Source organism: Halichoeres trimaculatus, unplaced genomic scaffold (genome assembly GCF_033239565.1).
Source record: "Halichoeres trimaculatus isolate MK-OKI-2021-1 unplaced genomic scaffold, fHalTri1.1 fHalTri1_scaffold_6, whole genome shotgun sequence".
NCBI lineage: Eukaryota > Metazoa > Chordata > Actinopteri > Labriformes > Labridae > Halichoeres > Halichoeres trimaculatus.
Window position 1 is genome coordinate 27,712,748 of NW_027437184.1, and position 12,936 is coordinate 27,725,683.

At 40.4% G+C, this 12,936-nt stretch overlaps 1 protein-coding gene across 2 annotated transcripts in view; it reads left to right on the top strand.

Moving 5' to 3' along the window:
* The window catches only part of sptbn4a (spectrin, beta, non-erythrocytic 4a), a 48,673-nt gene that overhangs the window by 18,188 nt on the left and 17,549 nt on the right, over positions 1-12,936 (top strand). For both annotated transcript variants that reach the window (XM_074672267.1, XM_074672268.1), the window contains 9 exons: positions 1,775-2,038; positions 4,595-4,828; positions 5,379-5,468; positions 7,839-8,117; positions 8,432-8,562; positions 8,708-8,912; positions 11,547-11,792; positions 11,920-12,054; positions 12,429-12,670. In XM_074672267.1, coding sequence (XP_074528368.1) covers positions 1,775-2,038; positions 4,595-4,828; positions 5,379-5,468; positions 7,839-8,117; positions 8,432-8,562; positions 8,708-8,912; positions 11,547-11,792; positions 11,920-12,054; positions 12,429-12,670 — 1,826 coding nt within the window. The remainder of the gene's footprint in view (positions 1-1,774; positions 2,039-4,594; positions 4,829-5,378; positions 5,469-7,838; positions 8,118-8,431; positions 8,563-8,707; positions 8,913-11,546; positions 11,793-11,919; positions 12,055-12,428; positions 12,671-12,936) is intronic.

Sequence of the window (12,936 nt, forward strand, 5' to 3'; positions counted from 1 at the left end):
GGGCTTGTCAATTGAATGTGGCTCATATCAAATCGAGTTAGCCTTTTTTTTTTAACTCCATATAGGACATAAACACTTGCTTAGACACTTTTGCAGTGCATCTCGACCTATAAGAACCATCCCTCAGAGCAAATACTGGCATTCAGACAGAAGAAGAAAGAAATCCCTCAGCCACGAAACGACAATCAGAGAGTGATCATGATACTGAATTATTGTATTTGTAGAAACCTGTGTTGTAGTTTCAAACTTTTTAGGGATCTAAATTTCTGAAAATAAAAAAAAATTTGGAAAATCATTGATAGATTTACAACACTTGTTGGGACAAATATTTTCATCAATTAAAAAAAAAAAATTTAGTTCTTGACAATGCCACTGACAGGCTCAGTTTGTTATCCCTAGGAGGTTGAATATGTTTTTTTTCTTGTTGTTTTTTGTTCTCTTGTAGTAAAGTGACCTTTTCTATGGCTAAGCCACGCCCCCCACTCAGTCCTACAATAGTGACCATGCAGGGACCTACGCTGTGGCAGGTATCACAGAAAGAGAAGTACTATTGAGAGTCTGTCTCTGTTTGTTTGGTGCTACAGTATTTACACTGAATCATTCATCACAACATTTTCTAACCTTTGTTATCCAAGTTAATGAAGCTGAGCTCCAGAAGCTAACGTTAGTTTGACTAGAGCCCTTTGGTCAACAGCTAATTCACAATCACCAAAGAACAAAAATTAGAAGACAATAGTCCAATGAACTCCCAACAAACAAAATGACATGATGAACAACACAGCTAGGAGCTAACGTTAGGCTTACTTTAGCTAACGTTAGAGAAATCCCAAGCAGTCTGTCAGACTGCAGTGGCACTTTTAGTGGTAAAGATAGCTTTATATTTCTATCCAGCCGAGTGACAATATGCTTTCTCAAATACAATGTAGACTTACCTCAGAACAGACAGAGACATGCTTGTTAATTTTATTCATGCTGAGTTGATGTTGTGGTCTACTGCACAACTTTATCTACAGAAGACACTTTTCTGGGTTGAGATGTGGCTTAGGAAAGGGTTGAAAATACACTCAGGATACCTAGTTGCATGTACTCCATGACCACTGTTTGACCAACTTTAAACTTAAAATCTCAGGAAAACCTCATGAAATAGAATGAAAACTGACTTTCTGTAATGCATCCAATTGCTGTCCAGACAGAGAATGTCCAAGTGTATGGGAATGGCTACATACACTGTGATTGGCTCATTGTATTTGAGGGTGGGGCACATGACTTTCTGGTGTACTTCTGCCCTTCATTAGGTGGTTCTTTCACTGTTGGTGGTACCATGTGTAGTAAATGATACATTACTGGTTACAAAAAGCATCTCAACTCTCACAGTTACACAAACTGACTGAGGCAAGATCCAACAAGTAATTCCCTTAAACAGTCAGTGAAATGGAGTCTGGTGGCTTTTTGGAGGGTAATGCAACTGGATCTCTGTTTACAACAAAGGAGTTGAAACTCTTTATGTAAGTCCTCCAGAAGTATTCTTCTAAATCTAAGCTTTTCGTGGTAGAAAACAAAGCTCTTTTTGGACACATCTGTTGGGTGTTTCTCCTTGAAACTCCTTAGACTCCAAACACGTTAAAGAGGTTACACCTAAGAAAATAAACATTATTAATTGTAAGGTACTTCTAGATGGACCAGAATTTACACACGTGAAAACTAATTGTAGTACAGTCTTGATAAATCAAAGGTGTGTAACAGTCAGTCTAACGTGGTCTCTCTGTGTCTGCAGGAGGGGCAGGAGCTGATCCACGAGAAGCCAGAGCTGCGTTCGGTGGTCCAGCAGAAGCTGGAGGAGATCAGAGAGTGCTGGTCCGACTTGGAGACCACCACCAAGGCCAAGGCCCGCCAGCTCTTTGAGAACAACAAGCCTGAGCCGGCAGTGAAGAGCTACTCAGACCTGGACAACCAGCTATCCCACCTGGAGCAGCAGCCCCCGCAGCTGGAGCAGGCTCACCATCTGCCCACCTTCAATGAGCAGCTCCAGAAGTTCCAGGCAAGTTTCAAGGCTCTCCAGGTTTCTCTCTGATCACGATAGAAGTGGGCGGGGTTATCTTTGGCCTCGTTTAACACGCCATCCTCTGTACTGACCTTTCTGTTTCTATATCTGCACTGGTGTCAAACAGCTTTTCTGCAGGTTTCACCAGTGACCTGAATATGTTTACATCTTTAGATAGTTAGACGACTGCACAAAGCATCTAAGCATCAGACTGTTTTGTTAAATAGTAACATGTGTTTGATCTATGACAATGCTCATTTGGTAACATTTTCACCTCTCTTAGCCTTATATTGACTGTATCTATAAAAAATGTGGGCATATTTAGAGACTTTCAATAAGATGGAAAATAATGGGAAATTCAGGTGTCATGAATTTATAATGAAGATGATGAAAATTGTAACTTCAAACGTCATTGCAGCTAATTATACAGTGTGAAAAAAAATCTGTGGAATAAATATACATTTAGAAATACAGAATAGATAAAGAAAAGTGAAGAGTAAAAGATCAGATCTCTACAGTCTCCAAATGCTGAGAAGTGGAAGAAGTTATAGTCCATGTTTATTCAAGTTAGGCTAAGTTCATCAACAAAGGCTGAGGCTTTAACAACTTTAATGTGCTACTAGTGATTCATTCAGGTATAATAATCATCATCATCGTCATCATCATCATCATCGTGGACGACATGGACATAGACAACAATAACGTAATTCACCTGGAGCAGCACGTGAAGCTGTTGACCAAGAGTTAAAGCTACTGATTTTAAACCTGTGAGGAGTTTTCACAGGTGATGAAATACACTTGAATAACTATGTCTTTTTTAAGACCATCAAAAAAAATTAAGACCAATCGCCCAAAAACTGTATATGTCTCTAATATACAGCACTTTAAGTTGACTGGTACCCTCCTCTACACAACACTACCACTTCTAAATGTCATGTCTGGAACTTTTTTGGTTAACCAGGACGACGTATTAACTGCCAGTTTCCTTCAACGTCCTCTCCATGCTTCACTGTCTTGATCCAATCCAATTCAACTTTATTTGTTAAGCATTTTGAAAACAGACACTGTTGACCAAAGTACTGTACAGATGAATGAATGAACAAATAGATAGATAAAATAAAATACATGGCAGCTAAAATAAGACAAAAGATCACTACATGTAAAATACAAAATCAATTTGAAAACATAAAACGTACGTGAAAGGCATGCAGAAGAGAAATAAAATAAATAAATGAATTTGAAGACTACTGCGTGTCAAATGCCAGGGAACAGAGATGGTTTGAAGAAGATTTAAAAAACGGAGAAAAGGTTTGTTCAACATGCTGTGGCTGCTCGTTCATAAGTTTTGAAGCTGCAGCAGCAAATTTGCGGTCTTTGGTGTCTTAAGCAGCAGCTGATCAGCTGACCTGAGGGAGCAGGTGACTGTATATGGGTGTTAAAGCTCAAAAAGAAAGGGCGGGGCAAGCCTGTTGAGAGATTTAAATAAAAAAAAATTTAAGATTAAACCTATGCTGTATGGACAACCAGTGGAGTGAGGCTCAGATGGGGGAAATGTGGTTGTTATGATGACTCATAATTTAGAGCTCAAAACACATCCTCTATGGTGCACTACTTGTGTTTACCTGTCTGTTTTTCTCTGGTGTGTTATATCAAATTAGCCTAAACACACAAGGCTCTACAGCGTTGGAAAAATGAGGATAATAATCTGGGCAAGAGAATGAAGATGCAGAAATGCAGTGGGTTTCTTTTTTTTTTTATTTGTGTTGCACAATGACGTTATTTTCTAATGTGAGTGTTGAAAATCAGCACTATCATCAGACTGTCTGTCATGATTTACTGATACTGGCCACATGTTACACAGGACGATTTATTTCCACTCACATGCAAGTTGAATTCTATCTTTATAACTGCTGCCATAGTGTGGGTTTAACATCTAAGACTGAAAAGTGAATTTTCACAATGAGTGATGCATTTTGCTGTTAAAAGGAATGTGCACCCAGCAACATGAGCACAGAGATAAAACCTGGTGCCTCGTCCACAGGGGGCACCAAAATCAATAAAACAATTCTTTAAAGACAATTAAAATTAATGTCACGTATTAATGTATTTTATGTACTTTGTTTTTTCAACAGCCAAAGAAAATGGTTATGATTAGTTTTGCTAAAAAAAAAAAAAAAAAAAACTTTAGATCTCATGATGTGTAGTTCATGGCTATTTTTTACCTCCACACACAACAAACAAAGAAGAAATATTTGTGTGAGTAAAACTCTGTAATGTTTACGGATGTTTTTAATGTTTGTGACAGACTGCAAACATCAGCTCGTTGTTGTTTATATAATGTCTCTCAGCTCTGACACACGTCCACAGAGGCCGCTGTTGTGGCAACCCGAGGTTCAGTGGCATTAAAAAATGCACCATATGCTTTTTCCTCCTCAAAGTGAAGCGCTGGTTACATAACGCTGAAATGTTCTGGTTGGAAACAGCTGATGGGCCGTGTTTGTGCGTCCCTCGTATGGCTGTAACATGACCTCTCCTTTCCTCTCCCCGCTGCAGGCCATGGAGTCTCAGATCGGGGACTTTTACAAGGATGTGGGGGAGCTCGGGAGCCTGCAGGGGGTCTGCCTCCCCCAGCGAGGGCTGATGGCGGGAGACAAGGAGGTTGGCGAGCAGTCAGGCATGGTGGAGACCCGCATTGTGCGCCTCATCGAGCCCCTGAAGGAGAGACGCCGCATCTTGCTGGCCTCCAAAGAGATGCACCAAGTCGCACAGGACCTGGAGGACGAGATAGTGAGTGCACATCCTTCATTATCAGAGTTTCTCTTCCTTTCATTATTATTCTGTCAGTTCATGTTTCAACCTGTGAAAGTAATCAGCAAAAGATTTTGTATTCAGTGAGTGAATCACACCAGTTAGACTAAGTAGAAGTAGAGTGTTGTTGTTCTTGTGCTCATTAGATTTATATTGAGACATTTTTGATGGTAAAACCAAAACAAATTGAGGGTCTTTGGAGCTTTTTGTCCTCAAAGCCCACCGTCTCTTCACTGAGAAAAGGAGAAAGCAAGGGAACTTTTCAGTTCTAACTGTGAGGTGTCAGCTGTGGAATATCTGCCTTATTAAGTGTGCAGACAATCAGGTAGAGAAATAAAATACACCAAGAGAACACTGTCCCTGATTTTAAACAATTTGGGATTTAGATCTTAAATCTCTCAGATTTAGAAGAATCAAAACTGATAAAAGTTAACACATATTGTCAACCACAGGTGTCTTTGCTACCGTATGAACACTCTCAAATGTGATTTATGAATAATGTACCGATCTGTTTGTTGTTCTCTGACAGCTGTGGATTCAGGAGAGGCTTCCTGTTGCCTCCTGTAAGGATTATGGGAACAACCTCCAGAGTGTGCAGCAGCATGTCAAGAAGAACCAGGTGAGTGTCAAACATGTCGTCTGGTAAATGATACAGCTGAGTCTATGTCTGCCAGTGTTGTTCCTGTAAGAGTTAGAGTCAAAGCATGCCTTCCTTTTTGAGTCCAGTTTGCACCATTGTGACTCAGCAAAGATGTAAAAAAAAGGGCTGCTCTCTCAAGACACACAAAAAAATGTTCAGACTTAGCTTACTAGAATCTGATTGAATCAGAGGTATTCATTAGTCTGGCATTAGTCCTCATCATTCCATGAGTGCATCTGAAAACCGTTTGCACGCGACAGTAGCTATCTGGTTTTGAGAACCACTTCCGAATGCCTGTGGAGTTCTGCTCACCCTGTCAGGTTTCTTATTTGTAATTCGTGCTCACTGCACCTTAACCCCTTCATGGTTTCAGCTCAGCGGAAAGTGGAAGACCTATTTTTTAAAAGACAGAAGTCTTGAAACTTTAAAATGACAAAGGTTGTGGCCAGGCTACATCATACTAGCTATGTTAGCTAGCTAGTTAGCTAGTCAGCTACCTAAGGCAAGGCGACAGGTACGTGTCCGTGCGTGATGTCTAGTGCTGGAACAGAACACCTTGTGACACAAACAGAAAACCTTCTGTCGACCACTTTGACTTATTCAAGTATAACCTGAGAAGTCTTTAAGAGTCCACTTGAGGCTGGCTAAAGAAACACTAGAAGCTATACACACATTTAGCCAAAAAAAACAACTACAGTGTTTAGCAAAAATAAACAAGTTTACAGCTTGGTATAAGTCACAACTTGGATCTGTATAGCTCATTTCTGAATTTTGTGCAACCTGTATAGGGGTAGGAATGGGTACCTTTCACATTTAAAGCAATAGGCACCGATGTTCAGTACCTGGCAATTAGTATCAGTACTCAATGCTACCACTTTTTGGTACTTTTCTGTGTGTTAATGTGGTAAAAAATATTGATTTGTTTAATAACAAAATCTCAAAGCTTTTAAATTTAACCAATTTATTTCTCAGTTTATAAACTTGCAATGCTGTGTTCAGGTCCAGTATGGAAAATTGACTACTCTTTCACTCCCTCACGGTCACAAGGATGCGTTAAAGTACTGAAATATGGTACAGTTTGATTTTGTGTGAAACAGGACTTGGTACTACAGATGGAATTTGGTTGGTACCTATAAGTAGGGATAGACTGATTATCGGCCGGGCCAATTATCGGGGCCCATATTTGGCATTTTTGTGCATATCGGCATCAGCCTTTTTTTTAATCCAACGGTCGATATGAAACCCATTCAACACTGTGTTGTTTTGGTTCTGATGCTGCTTCACGCAGAATTTCTCCCTGTCTACACTGTGGAAGCCCTAAATGGTCATTTAAAATCAGTCATGTAAAACCAAACAGCTGTTTAATAAATATATGCTTGAAGGCATTTGATTGCAGTTAAGTGTTGGAGTTTGTATTGTTCAAAATCTTTTACGCCAATATTTTCACTTTGATGGCAAATAAATAACGGCTTCAAATATCGGTTATCAGCCTCCTTGCCTACGATTAATCAGTATCAATATCGGCCCCAAAAAATCCATATTGGTCTACCTCTACCTATAACAGTAACTGAATTGCCCGTATAACAGCATAGCTGACTTGAATGACAGAAGGGCGCCCTGAAGCTGTAAACTAAGAAGCAAAAGGCCGCCTCTTTACTTAACTTAATTTGCTTAGTTGAGTTCAGCAATACCAATGGCTCATTTGACGATAGGCTTAAAAAATCTGTATCAGAAACAAATAGGTGACATCACTGAGACCATGTCTATATATAACGAACAGTCAATAAAGTCTATAAAAGCCAGGGCCTTCAATGGATGCTACACTTGATGGGAAATAGGGCTGTTATTTGTGTCCCCTTTCGGGGGACTTTTCTCTATATGTGTCATCGCCCTGGTCCAGTGTTCTGGTTTTAGCTAACCACTACTAGCTACTAGCTAACATTACAGCAGACTGTGTGTGTTTTGATGTTGATATTTCAGAGGTATGATAAATTAGTGAAAGAAAAATATTTTGTAATGATTTTTTTTTTGCTCCTAAATCCTGTGTAGAGTGTGTTGTATTAAAGAAAAATGTCATGGGAGCACTGCTGAATATTGAACTGCTTAATGTTGTAATGCTAGCACGCTGTAATGATCAGAGCTCAGTTTGTTGTTCATGACTGAATCACAGCGCTGCTGATACTCGGTCACATGTAACACTGAGTAAATGGACTGTAAAGTATTGTTGAAGCTCTGCAGTAACGTTCATGTTGGAAGTTATGTCTGCTGACATTGATAAATCCATGATAGGCTAATAATATCACCAGATTGATTTATTGGTTGGACTCTAAATCTTTGTTGGACGGTCAGACTCTGCAGAGGGAGCTGACGGGGCGACGGGCTCGTGTCGAGGAGGTGCTGGATCGAGCAGGGATCATCGCCTCCTTGAGGACTCCTGAGGTGGAGTTTGTGCGTGAGGGGGCGGGGCATGTGCGCCAGCTGTGGGAGGTTCTGCAGCTGGAGACGGAGAGGAGGTCTGTGATGTTGGACGCTGCTCTGCAGTCTCAGCAGTACTACAGCGAAGCAGCCAAAGTGGAGTCCTGGCTGTCGGGACAGAAGCTCCAACTGGCCAATGAGGAGAAAGGAACGGTGAGGATGCACTCTATAAAATATCAGTGCTGGGATTGATTGATTGATTGATTGATTGATTGATTGATTGATTGATTGATTGATTGATTGATTGATTGATTGATTGATTTTGATTCAAACAAATTTAAACTCATTCAATTACTGTTTGTAATTAAGTTTGGGGTATAGTATGCAACACAAATCCTTTTTATCCAACACAAAAATAAAACACAAAATGCATGATTTTCAGAGGTTAAAAGGACCCTTTTTTTCCACAAAGATCGCCAAAGAAGATGCAAACAAAAGAAGCTTTGCATGATTCTCATATTTTTCAGGATGAGGCGAGCACCCTGCAGCTGCTGAAGGCTCACCTGACTCTCGAGCAGACTGTGGAAACATATGCAGAGACTGTTGGCATGTTATCCCAGCAGTGCCAGCATCTACTGGAGGTCGGGCACCCTGACAGGTAAGGCATGACACACTATCGCACATGTGCTCAAAAATCTTGTAAACACACCAAGAATAGAACTATGTGGAGGTTTTAGAAAGATCTGGAGGGTGTGTTGTTCCCAGGTTTGTTGTAATATTTCTTTTTCTCTCCATCCTCACAGTGAGCACATCACCAAGCAGCAGTCACACATAGACCGGCTGTACGTCTCTCTGAAGGACATGGTGGAGCACAGGAAGACCAAGCTGGAGCAGCAGTATTGGCTCTACCAGCTCAACAAGGACGTAGAGGAGCTGGAGAAGTGGATCACTGATCGAGAAGCTGTGGCCAGTTCCACTGAGCTGGGACACGACCTGGACGATGTCACGGTCAGTCCAGAAACACGGTTTAAGACCTGCACAACAGAATTAAAACATTAAGCCTCAAATCCAACATGTTGACATCACGGGCGTGTAAAACAGTAGTTTACATCGCATTATATCATGAATATGTAGCAGTTTGAACTGCACGTTTTGTATCGACATCCAGGATTGTTACTTTTTATCCATGTTTCAAATATGAGAAGCATAAAACCCCTTTTTTAAAACCATTGCGTTTAATCACAGTCTAAACTGACCGACACACTTTAAACTGAGCCAGGAAGATCTTTACTAATGTATTGATGCATATTTTATTTGATGCATGAAATACTGCAGGATGTATTATCGACTCCCTTTGCTTATCGTTTAGAATAATCTAGACAACATTGACAGCCTCTTTTGCGCACACACTGCCAAAATGTCCTGGAAATTTTCGGGATTTGCTTGTTCAAACATGTCCCTCAAAGCCTGAAGTTTTCCCTGTTGGACTGAGGGGGTTGGCAGCAGGGGGTGTACACCCTTATTCTTCCTGTTACCTGTCTCTCTACCTGCATGAGGATTTGAATTGCATGCAATCAACCTGGACACTCCCAAAAACTCACTTGCAGTTAATCTTCCAAAATATTTCCTTGTTTTGTTTGCACCGTTGCCCAGCCTGACATTTAACTTGCAGGGTGGCAGGAAAAATTTGGGTAAAACCAAGGTGAAAAATTTGTGTTTTTATGCTTATGCTTCCAATTCTGTAAAGGTGCTCAGCCTTCCAGGCCATAGTAGTACCTCGTTTGATCTAAAAAGGCAACTGGACTTAGAAGAAATCTCCAAACTCTTCAAGCTCTATTGAAGAGAGTTTCAGGCTTAAGATGAAGCTCAAAGCTCACTCCAAGAATTGCTGGAAAATTTCAGGAGTTTTGAGAGTGACAGATTACAGCTTGTGTGATTATTTTTCAAATCAACTCAGTTCTAAGTTTCCATTTATAAACACCTCTTATTTGTTTATTTCCCCCTCTCTGGCAGCAGAAAACAAACCTTTTCTCTTACCAAAGTTAAGTTTTGCTTCTCCTGAGAACCCCTTGATGCCTGTTGTCGACAACTTACAACATACCCTGTCAGGTTTTAATGTATCTAAGATGACCTTGCATCCCATCATTGCTTATTAACTGCTTATTCAATTTGCATCTTCCAAGCATCATATCAAATGCACTTTGTCCAATAATGTACCTTATTTATAACTCATTTATATTCTAATTTACAATCGGCACTCAATTTAGAATCTGTAAAATGCATATATATATATATATATATATATATATATATATATATATATATATATATATATATATATATATAAATATATATATATATATATATATATATATATATATATATATATATATATATGTTTAGATATAATCGTGTATTTTCTGTAAATAAATTCATTCAGTAAGGGCTCTATTGCAAACATTATAAATATTTGCATTATTATTATTAACCTAAACGCACTAATAATCTGACTGAACTAAAGCCAAAGTAAAGGTTAATCAAATTCTTACCGAAGGAACTGGAGCTGTCACAATTACAGAATTATAAATTCCTGGGTAACTAAACCAGGCTTTTTTAATTTTTGGAACCCAACTTGCTCACGGTGCTGTTACAGGAAAACCCTCTATATTTTTTAATTTCTTCTAATGCAGTCATCTCCACGCTAACAGACTAAGTCGGGTTAATAGAATGAAATCAGGGTCTGTTTTACATCAGTGTCTGCATCCTCTGCTTTCAGTCTGTCTGCTACAGACATAAATGTTTTGTGCATCATAACAAGAAATCGAAAGGAGGGTAACCCCTTAGAAACAATCAGAAAACATCAAATTTCTGATTTTCACCACATTTCATAAGTAGAGGTATCTATCACTTTTCATCTTAACATAATTCAACCACAGAGGCTCTCTGTCTTAAGGTTTTGGCAGCTTTTTGCTAACAATATCATCTTTTAATACTCTATAAGGTTTGGTGCCCTGTGATCCAATCAGACATAAAAATAATGAAGCCTTTACCATTTTGTAGCACATGGTGGTAAAAAGTATTAAGGTCGTACAAATGTTGATGTTAAATAAAACAGAAAAGACAAAAACAGATGCTGTCTTTAAATGTTAAAATACTTCTCTAAATCCATCACTGCCTCATACTTTTCTACCTGAACCAGCTCCTTAATGACTAATGACTGACGTTATGATGAAAACTAAAAACAGAAGAAAGAGGAGACACAGTGTGGCTGATGAACAAACAGGAAACAGTAAATCTTCTAATGTTGGAGGCGGCCTGTTTTAACTCCTTTTAACCGAGCTGCCTTAAAACAGAGCCTCTCTGACTCACACATTAAACTGTCCTGCTTTCACTCAGCTGATTTATTCTTACTTGAAACAATCATAACAAAACATTTTCGGCTCCAGCGTTATGTCAGAGATTGTGCTGATGCCCCACTCTCACAAGACTGGAATAAACAAGGAAAGAAACCTTGATGTACAGTTTTATTGCACGATAATTTAATGCTCAAAGGAAGTACAACAGAGGTGTTTTTTAACTTTACAAATATATAAAACAGGACTTTGCAGAGACTGAGTGTGGCCTGTGGTGTGTGTCTTTCAGGTGCTGCAGGAGAGGTTCACTAAGTTTGCCTCGGAAACGAACAGCGTGGGCCAGCAGCGAATGGAGCAGGTGAACAAAATGGTGAACGAAATGATCGACTGCGGACACTCCGATGCTGCCACCATCGCAGAGTGGAAGGACGGGCTCAACGAGTCGTGGGCCGACCTGCTGGAGCTGATGGAGACACGCAGGCAGATGCTGGCGGCGTCACACCAGCTGCACAAGTTCTTCACCGACTGCAAAGAGGTACAGTCAAAACAACACCGGCCCGTGACTCAGGTGTATCGTGTTCTTCATCAAAGGTAGGCAGTCTGGCCGTGACATGCGGCTGCTATTTTTAAAGCGCTTGTGACGTGGCTGTCCTGCGTTGTAGGTCTTGGCTCAGATCGCGGGGAAGATGAAGCAGCTGCCAGAGGTGAGGGCGTGCCAAGCCAACATCACCAACCCGGCCACCCTGCAGAGACTGATGCACTCCTTCGAACATGCCCTTCAGCTGCTCGTGGCACAGGCGAGTGATATGATTTCTCTCTGAGCCCTTTGCTCACAGGTCCAAGCTGCTGCTCACAGGCTGAAGGATGTAGTTCGTACAGAATCATTTGTACAGAAACGTGGTGCAACACAGCCTTTTGGCTAAAGACGTGTTCACAACACTGATTACATTTTCTTTTATGAGTGTGATTGTTTTCACAGGTAAATACTGATGGAGCAGTGATTTTTTACCTGCATTTTTAGCTGCATTGCATAATATAAATGTGTTATGTAGGTTTATAAAGTCCTGAGTAAGCTTTTGTCAGTCATTAATTTTGATAATTTTTCTGTGAACATAAAAAAACTTTTCCCACTTCCTGTTTAGCTAATAGCACCTTTAACTCCTCTGTGTAGGTGAGACAGCTGCAGGAGAACGCAGCCCAGCTCAGGACCATCTACGCTGGGGAGAAAGCAGAGGCCATCATGGTGAAGGAGCAGGAGCTGATCGAGGCGTGGAAGGAGCTCCTGAGCTCCTGTGAGGCCAGTCGGGTCCAGGTCACCTCGGTAACAGACAAAGTGCAGTTCTTCTCCGTAGTGCGTGAAAACCTGATGTGGATGGAGGGCATCATGGGACAGATAGGCTGGGATGAACCCAGGTAAGAGTTCATTTCACGCCATGTGATTTTTATTGTTCGACGTGTGGATGATCTGATGTGTACAGCACATGAAGGCCCTGCTTTTAAAAACTACCCAGAATTCTTCAGTCTGAATCTCCTTTTTGACCAATCGCTCTTTGTCCTTTTCTGCAGAAGCTTAAATCTAAATTAATGGCTTAAACTTTTTAGGTGTGTGTAATGGTGGCTGGGCAGCAGATCATAGAATCCCACAGACACAGAGAGTATTGTTTACAGAGGGGATTATG